The 21661-nt window shown below is 42.7% G+C and overlaps 1 protein-coding gene across 1 annotated transcript; it reads right to left on the bottom strand.

The window, feature by feature from the left end:
* Positions 1-458: 458 nt before the first annotated feature.
* Positions 459-20296, bottom strand: PLCL1 (phospholipase C like 1 (inactive); the record flags this gene model as incomplete). The annotated part of the gene is made up of 4 exons (XM_010171563.1): positions 17828-20296; positions 15416-15619; positions 4452-4527; positions 459-568 (listed from the first exon to the last, which is right to left on the bottom strand). Coding segments are annotated over exons 1-4 (2811 nt in total), but the record flags the coding sequence as incomplete, so codon positions are not given.
* Positions 20297-21661: the final 1365 nt, after the last annotated feature.

Here is a 21661-nt window from a genome sequence, read left to right as displayed (position 1 = left end):
AACAATGCTCCACTTTTGAAACATAACTTCAACATTTCTGTAAGTTCTACAATATTTCTCGTGTTTTTCATAACACTCCCCACAGCCCCATCCCTTCCCAAAGAGATGCTCTAGTCCTCATTTTACAAAACAAGTGTCTGAGACATGGTGACCCCAGACAGGCCACATTCAGGCTGCGTGGGGCAGAACAGAAAACCAAAGCCAGGTCCATGGGCATACAAACCACAAGCTATCTTTCCTCTTTTTTCAGGCTTAGACAAATTCCCTTCCACAGCTTACAAATCAGAGGTACAATTAGATATATTTGATACATCTTAATAATTGGTGTAATTTATATAGCCCATTAAAACAAAATGTTGCTTCAGTATTAGTAAGACAGTACAAATAGATGAGCTAAAAGAGCAAAAGTTTGCTTATAGAATTAATAGGAGACACAAGATGGTGTTTTCTGTGCTTACCTTCAGCACTGTGATATTCCAGGCAAAACTCTCAATGGCTTTGCTTAATTTTCTTCCTTTCAAACCTTCCTTTGTCCCAAGGTTATGAAGTTCTTCGTGGAATTCCATTCCTAAAAAACCAGATTAATACATCACCCACTGCATGATTGATTTCCCCTATAAAATGTTCAGTGAGCATTTTCAGTCTTGCAGCTGGTGCTGCCTGCAACCTCTTTCTGTATTTCCTCCCCTTCACTGTTACAATCCCATCCTGGAAAGCATCTTCCAGAATAAAAAGGCCACAGGCAGTTTTGCAGGTGTGATTCCACTTTTTATGTAACTCTTCTTTCCAGTGCTGAGGTCCCACAGAGACATGCACCTGGTCCCTGCACAAACACTCCTCCAGCACTTCTGCTGGCAATACTGCAACTAAAGGCAACTGCTTGTCACTCTCTTTCAATAGATGATTCTGTACCTTGGAAGGCAGTTTGATAGACGTGGAAGATACCTGTTCAGCACAGCAAATACAGACTCAAATGCACAGCTGCTCATTAATCTTAATCACAGTCATACAGAAAAGCCTTCACAATGATAAATTATGTCAGAAACGCATACCTCTAATCACAGGATTGCTATTCCTGCAGCCTGGAGAACTGAGACTTCAAACCACTGCCCTGGGAATTGTTATATTTCATTGCCAGTTTCTGTGGCAAATGTCTGCAAATCTGTTGCTGGATACAAGAATTCAGGATAACTGGGAGCAGACTAAAAACCTTAACAAGTCCAATTAGCCCACCAATTCTACAAGATTTGCACAGTGTATGCAAACATTTCTCTGAGTCTGCTGTGGATTGAGACAAAATGGAGAGTGAGCTGTTTGTGTTCCCTTAATTTGTACCTTACAAAGGCCAAATTGGCATTAAATCACTCCAAAATGCCTGAAGCCCATTCTGGCTGAACAAAACAAGTTCCATCTCCAGTTGTTTCATAGTTTCCCCTCCCTAACATTTTAAGGCAAATGTCACTCACAAATTCAAGCTTCATTGAAATGACATCAAAGAAATGCCCACTGAGAGAACACCTGCATGTAGCAGACACATAGGGCTGTTCAGCGGGTTGCTGAAGGATTCTGTCCTCCAACAGCCCAAAGCAGGCTTGCATGTGGCGTAGCTTGCCCGAAGCGCTCCTGCAAGACTAATGATAGGCTTCCTTTCACATGGCACCAGCTCCAGGATCTCAGTAACAGCGAGGCAGTTCAATCCCACACAATGCAAGATTTCAATTTTCCAAAACTTCACCCACTCACGAGTTCTGAATGTCTAGGGTAACAAGAGCTCCTGCAGCACTTCCTTTGGAAAACAGTCTAAATAACTGCACCCCAAGCAGGATTCTCCTGCAGGTGTGCCTCGTGCCAACTGACTCGGAAATCATTTCACTTCAGTAAGTGAAAGAAAACTTTCCAATGACTTGCCTTGTCCTGCAAAGAGATATGAAGGTTAGTGGTGCTCAGCCCCACTTGGACAGCCCTGCCTTTATGCAGCATTTGTTTATAGTTGTTTTTCCCTCTGGAACTCACTTTCCTACCTGTAACTTGGAGACAGTGCTGCCCTGGAGAGAGGGAGCCACAGATATTTGCTAGGCTGCAGGAAGGAGCATCAACAAAAACATTTGGCAGTTTAGTCCTCCAAGCTGCTGCTGACCACTGTGCATTGGGCTGAGACTGCACACAAAAAACCCCCAACAAAATCAACCACCTGAGAAGCTGTCTGGGGGAGTGGACAGGACCCCACAGCAGAGGGAGCATGGACCAAACCAGGCTGTGCAGTGAAGGAAACATCTGGTGAGAACACACGTGCAAAGGGAGCAAGACTGGGGTGAGGTGAAGAACAATGTCACAGGCAACTGTACCTCTGACACCTCTTAATTTTGAGTACTTCATCTTGCCACATTGAAAATGTTATTTGAACAATTTGCCTGGGTGACATTTGCAAGAAACTAACTGGCAATTGAGTGTGGTGAGGTATCCTTTCTCTCCTGCTCCTTTCCTCTGTCTAAATCCAGAGGCTTCATAAGAGCACTTCCTATCTCTCCAGCCTTCTTCTCAATTAGAAATTATACTTTAAGGCTAACAAAGCAAAACAAATGAAAATATAAGAAGACACAGCACCAATGAGAACAAACTTGAGAAATTAATCTTTTTGCTGGGGGAAGGAAGGAGAGGGAAACTGCATTAAACTCTGGGCATCTGTGTAGTGGTCTCCTTGTGGGTTGTGTTCTTTGCACACATCTCTAGCCCTCTGCTTACAAAGACACCAGCACCCATGCAAGTGTCATGGGTTCTTTTCTCTGTGCACAGAGCAAGGTGAGCAGAAAGCTGTCTGATGCTGCTGAGGGTCTGCATAATTTAGTGCAATGTACTGCTCTTAAATTATACCAGCTAGAAAGACCCACAGTGCTCCATTTTCCTTCCATTGTCCCATTTCTAAACCCTCTGCACCTGATGAAGGCTTTGGGCTGAAGATGTTTATGCTGCTTAGGCAGATACACAGAAGCCTGTGAGGGATCAGAGGCCAAGATGAGGCCCATGAAATCCAGCAAGACATAGCTGCTTGCCTCTCCTCCCTTTGCTACCACAGCTTCAGCATGGCTCGAGTTCTGAATTTCAAAGAGCAAGAATTAGGTTCCACCCTGCTTTTGCACCACACAAAAATTAGTTAAATGCTATTGCTGAAACAGTTTCCAAGTTTCCTCTAATTAAAAAGATTAATTAAAGGATTTACTACAAAACATCAATTTCATTCATTATTTAGATTTAACAGAAGCAAATGGCTGTAGCCTGCATCATTTGCCAAATCCAAAAACGCCTATCAGAAACAGCAGTACTTATGATTGTTGTGGTCCCAGAAGAGTATGCCCAAGAACACAAACTAAATGCAGGAGCAAGTGTCTGCATTACTGACCTTCAAGGCTTGCTACAGGTTAGGAAAGGTGCAGTTGTACAACTAAACTGAAAACAGATTTAATTTCTGCAGTGTAAACCCCTAGTAGAAATACACGGTGTGTATCTATTCAGCACGGTTTCTGATACATGAAAGCTGATGGATTTAGTTATAGAGGATTATCACCACCAAACACATACTCTTATCTCTCTAGCAGGGCTTATTTTTGTGTACCAGTGGAAACTACAGGAGACATGTCCCAGTTCAGAGTCCAGCCTGCTATCCTGAACGAGTGATGAAGAGAGGTTTGCATGAATAAGCTGAACTGTGAATCACAGACACTTTAGCAATTTCTACCATCCTGAAAAAGGAGTGTCAACCTGTGGCAGGGCAGACAGCACACGGGTGGCCACTCCTGAAACCACCTCTTCCTTTTCTACTGGTGCACACAAGACAGAGTCCTAGTTCAGGTAAAGACCTCCAGTACCATACACCAGCAACATATGATTTACTTTAAGCCTGCTTCCAGTGGTTTGCGCCCACATACATCAGGTACCTGATGTACATAATGCATAGCCCCAGAGATTTACTGTGATACAATGGAACTATATTGGCATAAGTTTACAAGATCTAAAACAAACCTAAACAGCAGAAATAAGTAAAGATAGGCAACAGAGCTTCCAAAAGCTTTTTGGGGTTTCAAAATCTCTTGCTTCCTCTGTGTTTAAGGGAAAGATTGTGGTAGAGAATGGAGCTCAGTAAAGGCAGCACACCTTCTCACTCCCTCTTTTTAATTGAATGCCTTTCTAGTTCATTTCACTAATTTAAATGCTGTCACACATTTCAGAGCTGTACAGCAGATGGAGAAAGAGCTTTTAAGGTGAAAGCTAAGGATTTTGCCCTGATCCCACACCTGCATTGCTGCTGGAGGATGAGCCTTCGGGAGGGTGGACTCTGCCAGGGAAAGACAAGGATGCTCACTTAAATATCAGGTGAAAGATGTTGCATTAGTCACAAGCCATAAGTAAATTATGGTACATCATTTCCCATCCAGAACTGCACAATAAAGGATTACCTGCTTTCTGGCACTGAACAATCTTGTCATGAGTGATGTCTGCTGTCTCAATGAGAACCCTGCTCTCTTGAATCATCTGTCAGAAAATAAACGGAAAAAAGCAGCATTACTAGGGTTTCCTGCAAGATCTAGTCCACAGAAAAGTACAAAGGTTCAAACTTAAAAAGAGCTCCGCTCTGCAAGCAACACTATAAAGACTGGATCATTCTTTCATATCAGGGCTCCCAGATCTGTATCAAACTAAGTGACAGCTGCTCAGAAAATGTTTTGCTCTAGAATTTAAAGAACAGCTGTTTTTCATCAGTGAGACACCACTGCAAATAATGTGAAGGAAACACAAGTTATTTCAGAAGAAAGCAGAGTTAGCAGACAAATAAAATTCATTCTACATGAAACTCAGCCCTTTCTAATTAGTATTTTCTTGACACAAAAGGAGAAAATAAGTATAGTCCTTGATATAAGTGGTTATAAAAAATGTTACCAAGTCATGAATAGCACTGATTTCAAGAGGTACTTAAACCTGTGCTAAACCTCATGCACTACAGTGGTTCAGACAGCTACAGTATTTCTTGAGCTTCTCTTTGGAGAATTCAGATCCAAATCCTATACTATCCTCAAAATTTCTGTTGAAGCTTTAAATTAAAACCCAAAACAAAACAAAAAGAGACAGGCAATTTCAACAAGCCTACTCACAAGTTTCAAGAGATATCCATATTCACGCATCTTCCTAGAGTAGCCCATTAACAGCAAAGAGATGAAGTGTCCATTATGTGACAAATTTCCTGAGCCTCCCTTCTTGCAAATGCTATTCTCCTTTGATGGTAACAAACCTTCCAAAACCCCTCAGAAGCCCAGGCAAGCAAGAAAATTGCTCCAATGCTATATTCTGTGAAACTGCAAAAGGTGGCACACACATCTGTTACAGAAAGCATGAACATGCTGTGTAACAAACCATGCCTGAGAATCATCCCATGCTCCTGGGGCGTACACCACAAACTGCAATCTAATCCAAGCTGCATGAGAGCAGTGACAATTAAAAAGGAAGCAGACTGGATACTGCCTAATGCTACATCCTGAAATTACAGAAGCCACCATCTGAAACCTTCGCCAAATGCTACACCTGCTGAAAGCTTCCCTACTTTCAAACACACTAAATATGAAAACACAACCACTAGGCTTCAAAGATTTTAGTGGAAGACAGTATAACAGTATTAAACTAACACTTGCAAATGAGCATGTCTTTTTGTTTTAATTAGATAGAAGGAAGGAGAAATGCTTCCACTTGTCACACCCAACTTTCCAAATTCTGGAGAAATTCAGATTCAAATTTTGCTCCTCATGCCATCTTCATTTCTAATTAAATCTATTAAGACAGGCTGAATTTAACAGAAATACCTATGCTTTTGCTTAGATATAAACAAAAACATGAGAAAAACAAAATCCATTACCAGCTTCACAAGCAGAGAGAAAAAAGCCTGGTATATCTACAGAGTACAAAATTGTTTTTTAACAGAAGATGCCCAGTGGATATGCCTGAGATTGAAATTACTTTCAATAGTATCCCTTGCCTTTCGTTCTTACTATTTGCTTGTTCATGCATCTTGTCGATTTTTTCCTCTTCGATATTTTAGCTTGTCATCTAGAGAGAAATGACAATTTCTACCCACTCTCTAGCTTTTCTATACCACAGGACATAGTTATTTTGTGCTGAATGAGCCGTTCAGCCACAAACTACAAATGGTGAAGTTGGTCTGAGCAGTAAAGAGAGCGAGAATCCCAAAAAAACCTGCAAGTCACTACAGAGGCCAAATGTGCATCTCCTGCACACGCAGACATGGGGCCTGTGCACCAGGGCCTGTGCTGTCCAGTCCAGCCCAGTGCTACCAGCATCTCTGCAGCTGCTGTGCCCTGTGCACCGATCATCCTGGGCTTGGTCCCTGTGGGTCTGTGCCTGTACTTCCTACCCAGCAGCAAAGTTTTGCCCAGCAAGGTCAATGTGTCTAAGCAGGGACAGTGTATCCAAAGCGCCTGACTCTCCTGTGCTCAGATCTCTAAGGCAGAACTTGACTTGTGAGAGTTTTTTAAATATATATTGTATATATACACACATAAACACATACATCCATACATGTATATATGGCCCCACAGGTAGTTCTCCTACCATGCACAAAAAAAGCAAGCTTGAGAATCATGCAATTTGGTAACCTAACTTTGCTCATCTTCCTCCAGCTACTGGATCCACTCGCAGGAGTTTCTGGCACATCTATTTTAGGATTCTCAGCTATAAAGTTATTACATTCATTTTTTAAGAGAAAAGTGGCAATAGGATGTCAATTTTCCCTTGCTGCAGAGTAGGCAGAGCAGCCCTCTGCTCCTTTGATGCTGACATCAAAGTCTCACTGCTCTCAGCTCAGCAAGAACAAACAATTAAAACCAGATCATATAGCAGAATTTAACCTGTTCTTGCCATCCTGCTCAGCAGTAATCTTGACAAAAATAAGCAACTTTTGTCCCATGAAAAGTCCTGAGAGTGGATTCAGAGTTCCTCAGCTCAGTGACTGGGGTTAGACGATGCCCTTAGTGCACCACCTGGCATCCCCCTCACAGGTTCCTCACAGGTTCCTCCTACCTATGATAACAGCATGCAGGATCCGGCATCTCTACATGACAGGCCAGACTCTGCTCCCAACAAGAACTGCATGTGCAGTTTCAGCGGGCATGAGATCCTGCTCACTAACGCTGTGGCAAAGATTGTAACAACAGGCTAGTGCAAGGACCAAGCCTGGGTGTTCACTTTGAAGGACCAAAGAATGATTCATACAGGTAAGAGTACAACAGGCAAGTAACTGCTATCCAGGAATAAAATTATAGCATAGGTTATGGAGTTTTTTGTTTGGCTTTTTTTTTTCCTTAAAGCACATCACAACAGATGCTCTTGAAAGCATTCTGTGCAAATGCATCAGCAACAGAACTGATACAACCCTCAAAAAATAGCTAAACTAATCTGAAAACCCAGTTTTGTTTTGTTTTGTTTTAACTTTCCTCTCATAAGTTTTCACTTGCACACAAGGTAGCACCTTAGGGAGTATTTACTAAGTAAACACTGTAAAGGTCACCTTAAAAGCTAAGTTGTTAGTAACTATTTACTGGAATTAATATTAACAATTTGCTGGTATTCAGTCTCATGCAAGTAAAAGCCGGTGAGAGCTTCAGCTAGAAACTGGCACCCCACACATCCTTTCACACCAGACACAGGACAGCAGGCAGCAGTTTTGGCAGTGTTCCCGGCTGCAGTGGAGGATGCTGGCCAGGGATGCAGCATGTTGGCCACAGATACCTCCACTTGGTCCCATCCATCAGCCCCTGGGAGACTTTGCTACTTGGCTCTGTTCACAGTCCTGTGTCATGGCTTCTAGACACCCCTTTTCTTTTTTGGTAATGGTTCTGAAATGAGTCCACGGTCTCTCAGTCTGAATAGTCCCCTGCTTTTCCAGCTGGCATCACATCTGAAACCCTGCTTGGGGATGTCACCTGCTTCTCATGGTGCCAAGATAAGAACCAGAAGCCCTAAACACAACATGGAGGGCTGGGAGATTTTCTGCTGGGAAGGTAACCCCATAAATCACACGATAGCCTGAGATTTTCAAACCCAGTTTTTCCAGAAATGTTTCCAAATCCACCAACATGCCCCAGATGTGAAGAGTGAGCTTCCTGATGTTTGCAGCATGAATTTCCATGCACCTTTACTCTGCTCAGACCTGCACTCAGCAGCGCTTTTGGGCAGTTGTGTAAGTCCCAGCCTTCTGCCTGGAGCCCATCCGGCTGCTGTTTAATGTCAGCTCCCAAACGGCAACTCGCCTTAGTGAGTGCCTCTCAAAAAGCAAGAGGCATCCTACTCCCTCAGGAAACTCATGCTCCACCAGAGTGTTAACTCCTGAACACTGAGCTTCAAGGGATTAATCTCCAAGCAACATATACTAAAAAGCCATCTTTAGAGGATGGATGCTGGTAGCTGGGTCTACCTTGAGTCAGTGAGGAAACTTCTAGCAGCTGCTGAAGCTGGCAGGATTGCTCAGGACAGCTTGCACTTCCCATGTCATAAAGATTATAAACTTTACTGAGTGATGTGTTTAACATAACTACAAGGGGAAAAACAGACAGGAATAGGTGCAAAACTGCACAAAAGCTGATTCTGGTATATGGACTTACAAAGCTACCTTGCTGACCAACAGTGTATACCTATTAGATTAAACAGAAAGGAATAAGGTTGAATAGGAGAAACTACCACACACCTTGATGTCATTTGGGATCCTGCTAATTTCAGAACTAGGCTGTGTGTCTCGAGAGCCAAGACCCGCAGGGAGGGTGAGGGGTCCCTTCTGTGCTCGCTCAGCAGCTGCAGCAGCGCAGAGCTCTGTGGGAACAAAGGACGCCCCGCTCCTCCCATCAGGGACCCCTGCCACGTTTCCATGGGAGCAGGGATGGAAAGATTTTTGCGAGTCTGGAGGTGCTAGCCCTCCTGGGGAGCCTGCAGCACCAGAAATGCCCTCACAACAAGAAATGAATAAGGAATTGTTCAGATTGACAAAAGATGCACATGGCACAAGTCCCAGAAGTACATGTCATGTTTAATAACCTAACAGGAATGAGGAATACAAAGCCTCATCTGCACAGGTTAGGTTTCCTCTGCAAAATAGCTCATTGAATTTAAATATTCTTACATTGCTGAAAGCAAGAAGCCTAAACTTGATTCATCTCAGTCTACCTGAAGCACCCTGTTACAATCAAGCCAGTTTCTCACTAAAGCATGGGAAGCCAGAGCTGGCACAAACCCTGGAGCTCTCTCTTGTCCACTCTATGAGACCCAGGAAGTGGAACAGACCATAGGCTGAAAATATAACTGACCTGTCTCACTTAAGTGTCTAAATATAGCATGCAATATAAAATCTAAAATCTCATTGCTTCGCAGAAAGAACGATGCTTTACTTTGTCACTTCTGTTAATGGTTAATTACAAAGATAAATACATTTTAAGTGAAATTTAAAATGTCATCACTGAGGGTATCACATTTTTACTCACAAGAAATTAACAGGCTTATTTCTTGTCTGTACTAAATGCAGTTTAATCATAGGATCAGTACAAACTGGACAAAAAATTGTTATTTCTTTTTACTTTAATGAACTCCTGTGCTAGAGACCGGTTTCTTCTTTTCATTACAAACGATTCTACAAACTGAAAAGAGGAGAGGAAATTAACACAGCAGAGTCTCACCAAAAAAGACAAAAGACGACAGGAAAAACTCCTGGTGGCAAATTAAAGCACTGCTCCTGCTGGGAAGACAAATGATATGAAAGGGACAGTTCAAAGAATTGTCTCATAAATATTCCAAAGTTTAGAACAAAAACCAACTGAACATCAAACTAAAAAGAAGCTTTCTCTCAGGTGTCTCCTCAGGGCCGTTGTCCCAATCTCCTATGCCTTTCACTGTCAATGAAGAGTTTTGCCTGGGTAAGGAACACCATATTGTGTTTCTACTGCTAAAAAACCTCCAAACCACAACCAAAAAATCAACAAAAACCCCCCAAAATCCACCAAAACCCCCCCAAGCCCACTACCAAACAAAAATAAAAAAGGCTACAAAACCAAAATTAATTTGGAAAAACAGATGAAATGCAAATTGAGCTCATGCAAATTTGAACAGGATTCCCTCTTTAGCTTTGAGTATTTCTTACAGACATTTGGGACAAGAAATAGCCAGGCAGTCAATCGCATGCCAGCAAGCCTTGTAAAAAGGAAGAATGGGTACATGGTGCCAGGACATGGGAAGGAATATTGGCCACCAGTCAGCCTTGTCTCTGTCCCAGTCTGCTCCAAGCCAGGTTTCTGTATCTGAGTATTTTCCTGCAACAGCCCAGTAAGAGGAACAGTTAACAGGGATGGTTACCTCAGCTGGAAACACCTTGTCAACGTAAACTGTGGAAAGAACTGAATAAAAGTCACCTTAAATTCCAATTTCATGGTTTGTGCTTACAAATATTTCCGTGTAAATATGTTGTCAGAGTGTTGCAGGATGCACTTTGGTGAATGAAGACCAGTCCTCTATAAAACAGGAACCGCAAAGGAACAGGAGAAGGAGTCAGATTTTAATATGATTATAAGAGAGTAACTGAAGTCACCAACTGGAACTTTGTTCTGTAAGAAAAGTTCTGATCTGACCATTTTCAGGTTCTGTTTTAGAAGGGACTAAGGCACATAGTTATCAGAGACAAAAAATGAGAGAGTGGTGGGTAAATAAGAGAGAGAATGATAAGAACTGCAGAAAGAAACAGGATAATTGCTTTCCCAGTCTATGTCCAATTTTGGCCAGAAAACTCTTTAAAACAGATAGGAAATCAAGACAATGTCCATGTATTGGATTGTCTTTGACGTCAGTGCATTATGACACTTCCTTGGCAGTAGATGTTCTGCTCTGCAATATCCCTTGTCTTCAGCTGCTCAGAGAATTGTGAAAAATGTTCCTTTGGGGATAACTCTGTCCCAGCAGAAATATGAATTTCAGTGGAAAAGCTCACAAAAATCTATTTAGTCATTTTGCATTGACATAAACTGGGAAAATAGACTTTCTGCCTGGGAATAAAGAGCTGTCACGCCTGCGTCAAGACAAAGAAACCCAAAAAGGCTGAGTCTGAAAGAATAGCAGACAAAGAGCAGTTCCTCTCCAGACACACCTCAGCAGACTTCTACCAGTGTGCATGGACCAATACTGTGTCAATGAAAACTCTGCCATTAAATACATTGACTTACACCCCAGCAGCATCACAGATATTACTTCTCTTCTCAAAACCCCCATTCCATCTCCATGTTGGCTGAGAAGTTCTCAACTCTACCTTGCCTTCTCTCAACAGCATCTACAGACACGATGCCCTTCCTTACCTGTCTGTTCCAAAATAATTAAGATTAGTTCCAGTGCAGAGGCTTGAATACTGAGAAAAACATTAATGTCAACATGAGTTTACATAACTAATAACTTTTCTGTCCAACATGAGTTTAGATAACAACTACCTTTCCTGTCCAACCTTTTTTGCAGTTCTCATTAGTCATGATTCAAAAACATGTAAAGATACTTGGGAAGCTTCTTTAATTTTTATAGAAAAACTTCTAAATGCACAAGACCCAGGAGACTTGGTAAAAACATTTATCATTACTTGTTTATTGCTTTTGATTTGTAAATGATTCAATCATTTGATCATGAAGGAAAAATAGTGCTGAACCAATAATTGAAAAGTAAAGTGCACAAGTGTCCCTGAGTTCATGCATGCTTGCATCAGCAAATGAATATATCATGCAGACAGAGAAACCACAATCTGTTTCTGAACAATTCAGGGGAAAAAAAATAAAATTAAAAAAATCATGACTCCACAGGACAACTGCAGTGAATAATTCAACCATCTGTCATGTTCAGCTGGGATCCATTCCTTCTCTTCACATTGAGTATCTCCTTTTTTAGGTGTGATCAATGAACATTGGCATCAATTTAACAGGTTATAAGGTGCACCACACCCTCTGCTCACTTAAGTGAGCATCTTTGCATGCCCAGTCACAGACAAAGGGGGAGCATACAGGCAGAGAATCCTCCCATCAAGGGAAAGGAAAGGTCTGAAGAACAGCTCTGTAAGCAACATGCTACACTATCCTAAGACATACGTGTGGGAATCAGTGACAGCATTACTGGAATCCATTCATCATACTCTATGTATGGCATCAACCAAAGCTCTACATCGAAATTAACTGTTCTAAAATGTATTTCTGCAGTTGACATAATTTTCAAAAATGTTTTCTGTGTGTTGCTAACTATCCACTTTACTTTCTTGTTTTCAGCAAATCCCATTCCTCGCCCTCCTCTGTATAAACTCCCATACAGTCAGTGAAGCCATGAAGTGAGTCATACAACTGCCATATCAGTGAAGCCTCTTCCTTCACGAGACACAGCAACAGTTGAGTTCCACTGAACCACTGCAATGAGACCATTGAATTAAAAAAAAAAAAAAAAGGAAAAAGAAAAAGCCTTGAAAAATCATTCCAGTTCCTTAAACAAAGCACATTAAATTTTATTCTAACAAAGCTTCTCTTGGAAGAAAATATTTAATGCAGAACACAACGATAAAATTAATTGCTCAGGAAAAAACAAACAAACTGCACAAACCAGTCTTTGTCTATCACGCCTCCTGACAAAGGTCAGGCAGGAAGGAACAGAAAGTTAATTGTTTTCAAGATCATTGTGGCAGGTCTCTGAGCATTTGCACCTCCATTCGTCCGGACTGTCAGCCCTGTCTACGCCCCATTAAACACAGGGGCAAAGTTTAGACTGTCCTTGGGGGGCAGGGTGGGGGAGAAGAGATATGGGCAGTTGGCAATTCCAGTAGAGGGCAAAAAACACATTGGAGTTGTTTTTATCAGAGATTATTTTCACAGCAGACTTTTTAAAGAATGTGAAATATGTGGTGGTTTTGGAGGTGGTGAGGAAGGGTTTGCCCCACGCTCAATGCTATCTGTGCTGCGGGGCCTAGCGAGTGATCTACAATCACAGCTTCTCACTATGTGATTTAGGGCCAAACTTGTTTCTATTCTACCATAAATGGAATTAAGAAGTCCGGCCCATTCACACAAGAGAGAGGCCAACATCAACAGCTTTTATTTTATGCATTTAAAATTGGTCTCGGGCCTATTCACTCAAAAAGTGCTTTGAGGTGAAGAGACATTCCTTTGGAATTAAAGACATGCAGGAAGCACTTGTTGTGGATCCAGTTCTTGAAGCCATATTTATCAACAACTTAAAAGGTTGAACTGTAGTATATCTTGAATAAACATAACTAAGTAAAAAGGTGAAATATTTTATATAGCTTTCCACCAACATCTCCTTGTGCTCTCATTTGCACAAAAAAAAGAAAAAAAAAGGGAAAAAAAATTAAAAATAAATACACCCTGGATTATACCAAGTCATTATAAACACCATAGCAAAGCAGAGTCCTTTCTCAAAATTAAACTGCAAATCTCTTCCCACACTGTATTTTCAACTATCAAGACTGATAGAGAGAGTTCATTTTTTTAAACACAGAAAAGGTTAAACAGATTTCAATATTCTGCTGCTGGCGTTGTCTCAAAAAGTAAATATCCAAAATGCAGCAAAAACATTTATTAAATCTGGCTTTTGCTTTTTCAGAAGCAAATAGTTTTAGCAAAATAAGACACAGTCCCAGCTAGACAAAGTGGGTAGAAATAATTTAAAGTATCACGATCTCATTAACCAGAATTACTTCTCAAATCAACCCTTACTTAGGCATGGAAGAATTCCCATCTCTTTCCCAGCCCTCTGATTTTAAACTCCTTGCACTGTCTCTTGACATTCAAGGTACATCTTGCTCCATCAGAGACAAATGTGATAGCAAACATTATTTAAAACACTTATACAAGTGTTTTTGCCTGCATCTGAAGGAGGCCTTTCACCTATTTAAATTGAAAAACTGTTTGCAAAGCACAAGGAGGCCTTGAAATGTCCCATGTGTACTCTTCAGCATATAATTAGAAAGATAAGAGGTGACACATTCATTTTGGTAAAACTCCATTAAGCAGGCCTCCAAAGACATAAAAATCTCTTATTTATGTGGTATTTGCTCTTTCAGACAGACATCACACCATGTAACAAATCTATCCAAAAAAAGTCCAATCTAAAATATGGCAACTGACAGGATTTACAATCCTCATTGTGATATTGTTACAGCTGGTATTTTATTACCACAACTTAATCATTTTCAAGTAACATCAACTACTTTGGAAGGAACCCAAAGGTTACTTCAGAGTATTTTTAGTATTTCTCCTTTAATCAACATCACTGTCTCCCTCTTTCTCCCAAGCTGATTTTCTCCTGAAAAGTGTGTTATAACAGCAAAAAAAGGGGCCGGAAAGGAGGCGAGCATTTGGCACGCTGACTAGCTGGTCAAAGATGTGATCCCTCTCTGCAACAGTTCAGGGTCTCTGGAAGCAATTTGATACCCCCAAAGTTATTCACCTTTTTATTCCTTACAAACATAAGATGCAGAACTACCTGCCACAGCATAATACTTAAGTCAGGGTTTGCAAAACTATGCAGCTTGCTATCGGTTGCTGCAGACTGTCTACTAAGGATGGGAAGCAACAGGGCAGTCTAATAGCCCGAGAGGCACAAAGTGACAGCAATTGCTGCTTCTGGAAGTCACATACAGCTGTTGCTCAGTCACCCACAGCAGTGACATATGTCATCATACAAGGCTGAGCAGAAGCATTCACCTGGAATGACTTTAGATCATCTCTCAACATTCTGCAAGTATTTCTGTGTCATACTTCCCCTCTCATTCCCCATGCAAAAAAAATTGGCACTTTAAAGCTTCCTTTCCCACTCTGCAATGCCCTCCCCAAGAGTAACACTGACTTGGTTTGGCAGGGACACAGGCACTACTTACAGAGCTGCTGCTGAAAGGCCTTGGGAAGGAGACGACTAGGCTTTGCCCAAGAACTCCCACACTGCAGCTCCCTGTCCAACGGCCTTGCCCTCTGCGGCAGGCAGGCAAGTGAAGGGCAGCGCGCAAATCTTGCCACTTCTCAAGGACAACGACTAACAGCTGCCAGTACACACGGAATTGCTGCTGTTTTCGTAAACAAAGTCCCTCCTCAAGTGCCAATCTGTGCTAGCCACAACCATATTAAAGCTCCCCCCCAAAAAACCCAACCCAAAACCAAAACCCACCACAAACAAACAAAAACCTAGTGTGGTCATTTTGGTGATTGAGGGACCATTTTGTGTAGCTTAAAGTCATTTGAAGAGCCTCGTTCATTTAACTGAAATGTTTGGGTGCATGAAAGCCAGTGAGCATCGCCTGCCATCTTCATGAAAGCCAGGAAAGGCAAAGGTAGCAGTGGTAAGCGCCTACCAGGTCGTACGCTGCCAGGACCTTTTTCTGCACGTCGGGCATGGTCCCCAGAGGCTCTAGGTAAGGAAAGGCGTCCTTCATGCAGAGGGTAACGGAGGGCGCGTTGTCGCTGCTCACGAGCCGCGAGGACAGGGTCAGGATGCACTGCTTCAGGCTCGCGATGGGCGGCAGCCCGCACAGCTCCTTGACGGACACCATGGCATTCTGTGGGAAGGAAAAGAAATGAGCACGTGCTGCCGCTTGCCACCCGGTCCCCTCTGCCTGCCAGCACCTCATCAGTGCTGCCTGCTTCTCCCCCTTGATGTGGGGCAGTGCTAATCTGCTGCCTGCCATCCCCAGTCCTCCGACAGACCCCGGAGTGCCGGTGCATGCAGGAATTCCCAGTCAGCCCCATTTTCAGCTCCCCGAGCTTACTGCCAGCTCCAGCTCCCCTCCAGACTCTGGTATCCCAGCTTCCAGCTCTACAGCTACTTTGCATTGCAAATCCAGCCCCAACAGGGACAAGCTCTGGTCCCCAGCATATTAAAACATAAGCCTAAAATGCTATTTCTCTTCCCAACTGTTCAGTCTCCAATTGCTTTTGATGCTGTAATCACCTCGTTCACCCGTCATTATCATCCTCCAGCAAGAACAAGTTCGACAGACCTCGGATTTCCCATGGGAAAGGCAAGCAGGAAAAAACCACTTTGTTTTCAGCCTTGCATTACCACATCATAAAGAAACATATTTCCCTTCACAGGTCACATGCAAGAAAATCAATACTGGATACACAGGTCAAACCAAACTAGCATGCCAGGATTGATTTATTTATCAAGTCAGCGGCGGTACAGCTGACGTGCCCTCATCATTTAGCTTCTCGAGTCATACAGCGAGTGGCCAATACATAAACTCTAAGTAAGACAGTATTATAACAACTCATACCTTGCAAATGTTCCCCCACACATCTTGCTGAAAAAACAGCCATCGGAAAATGCCCAGCTAATTAAAAGACGCTTTTCTTATTAATCGAATACATTAGCATGCAGTTAAATCTAAGGACTGTGTCTTTGCGAAGCATTCCCCAGAACAAGATCTTGTACTGAGATTTCATTTGGAAGGCACATTAATGCTGTTTCCGAGTCAGATTCAGTGTTTTTTCTTTTATATAGTTCACATACATAGGCCTGACCTAGACAGAAGGTGGAGTCAGCGGTTCAAACTAGTTAACTTTCAAGGCCTGCAGGAAAGTAAAGGCTGGGAAGAGTTTCCCATTCTTAAAAAATATGCTTAGACTATTCCTTTGGGAGTGATTTAAAAACTTATGTCATTTTGTAAACTTTTCCAGCTGCCAACATTTAATTTGCTTTAGACTCTGTCCAGAAGAGCGGGGTCAATGAAGTGTTATGCGTTTTTCCCCCATTTTCAAGAAAGAAAAACGAATTGTTGCTGTATCTTTACCAAGGAGATCGTTATGGCTGATTACAGCTATTTCTTAAAGAAAACTCACCGTTTAATGCCACTCAGTTTTGTTTCTAGGCAGCACCTGGACCTCCGAATTGAGCTACCCCTTAGTGAACCTGCAGAGTTGCCCCTGCCATGCAGGAGAGCACCAGGCAGGCCGCCTCATGTTTGGCCTCGCTGCCACTTCAGCTCCTGCCAACCACAAAGGTCTAAGCCAGGCAGCTGTGACAGTGCCGTGCCCCTGGGCCCCGACGCCCCTGGCTGTGGTGGGCTCCGGCTGCTCTCACAGCAGCATGGGCAGGCAGATGTGGTGCCAGGAGACTGCCTGAGCCAAGACATGGCACCGGTGCCTGTGCCGATGCTCAGCCAGTTGAGACAACATAGTTATTTAGCAGGGAGGAAACTGCAATCCAAGTGGCATTCAGTGCCTGTGTTGAACATCTGCAGCCCTTGGGCAAATGGTGGCAACACGTGCTCGGGGAAACGTGCTGCGCTTTGCACAATGGGTTTTTCTGGTATAGACAAGACCTTAATGACACATCCACCAACTGTTTCTTATACTCACCCAGACTAAGAAAATTAAGAGCATAACCCTTAGCAAAAGCCATAGCAAAAACAAAAGCTTGCTGATGTTTTCCAGGACCAGCAAGGAAATGAAGTTTCTGAGACCTGAGGCCTGGGGACATAAATGTACCCGCAGTTTTGCTTTCTTGGAGAAAAACAACCAGTAAAGCGTGTGTTTGGAGAGGGATATTGATTTTAAAAACATTTCTACCTAATCCCACATTTGCTTGTTAGTTAACACCTGTAAAGATCAGCCTTCCAATGTCCAGTTAAAGGCTGACAACAGCTGTAGGTCTGAAGCTTTACCAGCTTCCACCAGTTTCAGCAAGTTTGCCCTACTAGCAGCTCAGACCAGGACCTTTACTTCCACATTCAGGACACACCAATGCACATGACTAACTGTCATACCTGCATATTTTCTCTCATGTCAGTAGCCTCTCGCAGTGGATGCACTGCCAGCTTAAAGATGTCATCGATAGTCTTGAGACCGGTGTTCCTCAGCATGGTGTACTCCCTTGCTTTCTTCCCTATCCTCACCGAGAGGCTGCGCTTTTGGGCCTTCCCACCTCCACTTCTGTTGGTTATTGCAATGTGAACAAAGAGGGTCACGTGCTCCATGATATCACCGACAAAAGACCGCAGTGGTATGTGCCTGTATCCAGGCTGTAAGCACTCCAGCGGGATGGTGTACTGCCCGATGAACTCATCCCCAATATAGTCATCATCCAAAACAACGAAACGGATCATGGCCAGCTCTGGTAGATTGATCTGGAACTCAAAGCTTTCATCAAAAATGGGGTTATCACTGTTTTGCTGAACAGTTTTAGTTCTTTGTTCGGTGCAGTCTGCGGGAATCCCATGTATTTCTATGCAGACATAGGGGTCTATGACATCCCCTTTTGCACATGCACCCTTGGGCTTTGGAAAGTTCTGACCACTGATTATTTTGACATGTAGGACTTGGGGAGAGACCCCCGGAACAATGCCCTTGGTATTTGCGCTGAAGTAAGACACTTCATCGCGCATCACTGAAGGCCTGAGAACATACCCGCATCCCCCATTCTGTAGAAACCAGCCGGTGTGTAGGTCCATCATGGGCCCCGGGGTCTGATAGTTCATTGCCACTATCTGGCAACCACAATTCCAAAAATCTTGGGGATTTAAGTTACTGGAGTCTATCCTCATAGCACTTGGGTACACCCTGGACAGAAACTTTTTGTTGTAGTTGACAAAATCTTCAGGGTATTCATTTGCAATCCGACTGGCTTCTGCCTCACTGAAGGAGCACATTTCCCAATAATTTTGAGCTTTCATGGATGTCTCAAAGTCTTTGTATCGGACAGATTTGCATAGGGACACCAAGTCAGACAATTCCCTGCAGAGCCAGATCAGCTTCGGTTCCCTTGAGAAGTCCTCTGACAGTCTCCGGGATATTTCAGCCTCTTCATCTTCATCTGTGACTTCTCCTTCTAATATATCCTGGTCACAGGGCAGCTTCTTCCCCTTCACAATGATCTTCATTTTCAGTTTCTCAGGTGATGGGAGGTAGACTTCTGAGGATAAAGGTGCCTCTGTGTAGAGTTTGTTTCCAAAGATCCTTTTCATGTGTTGTACCACTACCTTCTGCTGTTGTACTGAGCAGTGGTTCCCCAAGCAGAGAATAAGGGGGTACTCTGAAGCAAAGAAGGCCAGTTTGTTTATTACCTCAATAACATTTCGAAAGGCTAGTGGCGATGTCATGTTGTTACGGTTACAAATAATGGGTTCATTATCTGGGCCGTCACAGACATCTAGTTCAATACTCCGACAGCTCATCTTTAAAGCTCTGACATACCCATTGATATCAGCTGGTCCTCTGAGCTGGTCTTCTATTAGATATGTATTGTGGGATGCATTGATGTAGTAATGTGACAAAGGCTGTGTCATGTCTTGGACAATTTTTTTGTGCTCTGGGTCAAAAATATCACATTCTGGGGACAACAAGTATTGAGTAAATCCATCAATTGCAAGAAAACCTTTCAACCGCCCTTCTTGAGAAAGCTCATACCTGCGTATAATATCTAGACACATTTCTTCTGTTATGTGGGTTACTCCTTGCTCAGCCTCCAAAAACAGCATGAGGTCATTGGCATCCAGATACTCTTTGTTCTTAGATATCTGCACAAGCAAGAAATAAACTTCAGGTCTTGTGCAAAGTTCGCTGAATGCTTCACAAAATTCTTCTTTTGTAACTCGTGTTGTTAGTTTCTCTTTGCTTTTCTGGATTTCTTTAAATTTTAATCTAATCTTTGATTCCTTTAAGGTGGGGTTAAGTTTCTTTATTAGCTCCACAGATGTATCTTCTAACATTATGCCATTACCATCAACGTCTGCTGCTTCAAATACAGTTTTTAGCCAGGCAAACCGTGGGGTATCATAGCTGCTTTCCATCAAATCCAAGGGTTGTTTGCTACGAGAAACCAAGTACCTTAATCCTGACACCCAAATATTGGCCACATCAGCTGAATTGGCAACCAAGTCAAGGGACTCGTAGTTCTCACCGTGAATTACTGACAGCGCACAGTCCTCAGAAATCTGGTCTGCAAGTCCATTATTCCTGAACGTTTCTGTGTTCTTCCCTAGTCTGATTTCTTTTATAGCAGAAATATCAAGTTTGGCTTTCTCAAGGTCCTTCTTGGAAGGCTCCCAACGAAGAGCCTGCAGGTCAGGATCCAGAGTAAAAAAACGGTTATAAATCCGGGAATTTGGACGAACTTTCTTCAATTCACACCCAGCCTGCATAAAGCTGATACAGTCGCTGGCACTGCTTATTTTCTTCTCTGATGGCATGCTGCTGAAGGACACTGTTTTCTTTCTTCCACATTTTTGGTTTGAAGGATCCTGTGGAATAATTACATTAAAAAAAAAAAAGAATGAGTAAGTTTTCTTTGGCCATTCCACAAGTGCATAAATAATAGGGAAGATATGTTTATGCAAAGATAATTCACGATCTTCTGAACCTCAAAACACAACATAGTATCCCTTCCCACAATTCAGTTCCCTACTGAGCTATACAGCAACTTGATTGATTATGGCATTAGAGATACCAAGGTTTTATGAGTGACATTTGCAGCTATGAAATTGCCTTCCAGATCTCGGCAACTCACTACAGCTGTGAGGAGGTGGTGTCTGGTTGTGTCACATACATATTCAAAACAGATATATATAGGAAGAGGGGTTTCATAGGAAGCTCCAGTACTTGGTTAAGGTCTGCATAGTCAGAAGTGGCTCTCACCATGATCTCTTGAATCCTCACCAGGATTCAAGAGATCATGAATAAAGGACAAACTTTGGGATGAAAAGGCATGAGAAAAGAGCGTCCGCCTACAGGGGAAGAGAAGGGGAGGAAGTCTCCGAAGCAGTGCTGGGAGGAGAGCCTGGGATGGGACAGCACGCCTGTGGGGCACACCTAACGGTTTGGTGCTTGGCAGACGAGCGTCCTGCCTCCATTCAGCCTCTTTTCTGCAACCTTGGACACTTCAAGCAAAACTAAAACAAAACCAAACAACGGTCATGAGTCAGACTCCTGATATACACACCCAGGAGAGTCTGGGCTTTATATGTTTCAGTGTCCTTTGCCAAAGGACATTCTCTCTAGGCTGAGAAGCCCATCTCTGCTGCATGCACAACCACATGTTACATTCATAGTGGGAGCCCCACTTACCCCACTTACCCCTCTGCTCAGCCATAACCTACTTCACACTCTCCTGTCTCCACATTTGCTTTGAAAAGTAGCTATTCTGGTCATTTCTGTGTACCAGGACCTCAAAACTCTGTGGGAAAATGGACAACAAGGCAAGAAACCCAAAGCCTTTTTCTTTAGGGCATATATATTAACTCCTCTTGCGAAAATACCTAGCCAGACATGTGTGACTGTCTATTCTGTATCAAGTACCTTCTTGCTGCTGGATTTAAACCCAGCTGCATGCAAAGCTTTCTCTAATTTTAGTGTAGTAACTAAATTTAAATCTTTGCCCACATATTATCAATTCAAAACATTTCACAATAATTATAAATTGCAAATCATTCTTTTCTCTGCATGATTTCCATCTACTCCATTAGGATATAAACTATCCAACAGCTACCAAAAATATTTTTAAAATGTCATTCAAAGCTGTAATTAATAGTGAAGCACTTGTTAAAATTGCTTTCCCTCCTATTTCCCTAGCCACCAGCAATACTTTCCCAGTTCTCTGCCTTCTG

The sequence above is a fragment of the Antrostomus carolinensis genome, unplaced genomic scaffold (assembly GCF_000700745.2).
Source record: "Antrostomus carolinensis isolate BGI_N321 unplaced genomic scaffold, ASM70074v2 scaffold3417, whole genome shotgun sequence".
Classification (NCBI taxonomy): Eukaryota; Metazoa; Chordata; class Aves; order Caprimulgiformes; family Caprimulgidae; genus Antrostomus; species Antrostomus carolinensis.
Note: the sequence above shows the minus strand (reverse complement) of the source record. Positions and strands in the feature narration are given on the sequence as shown.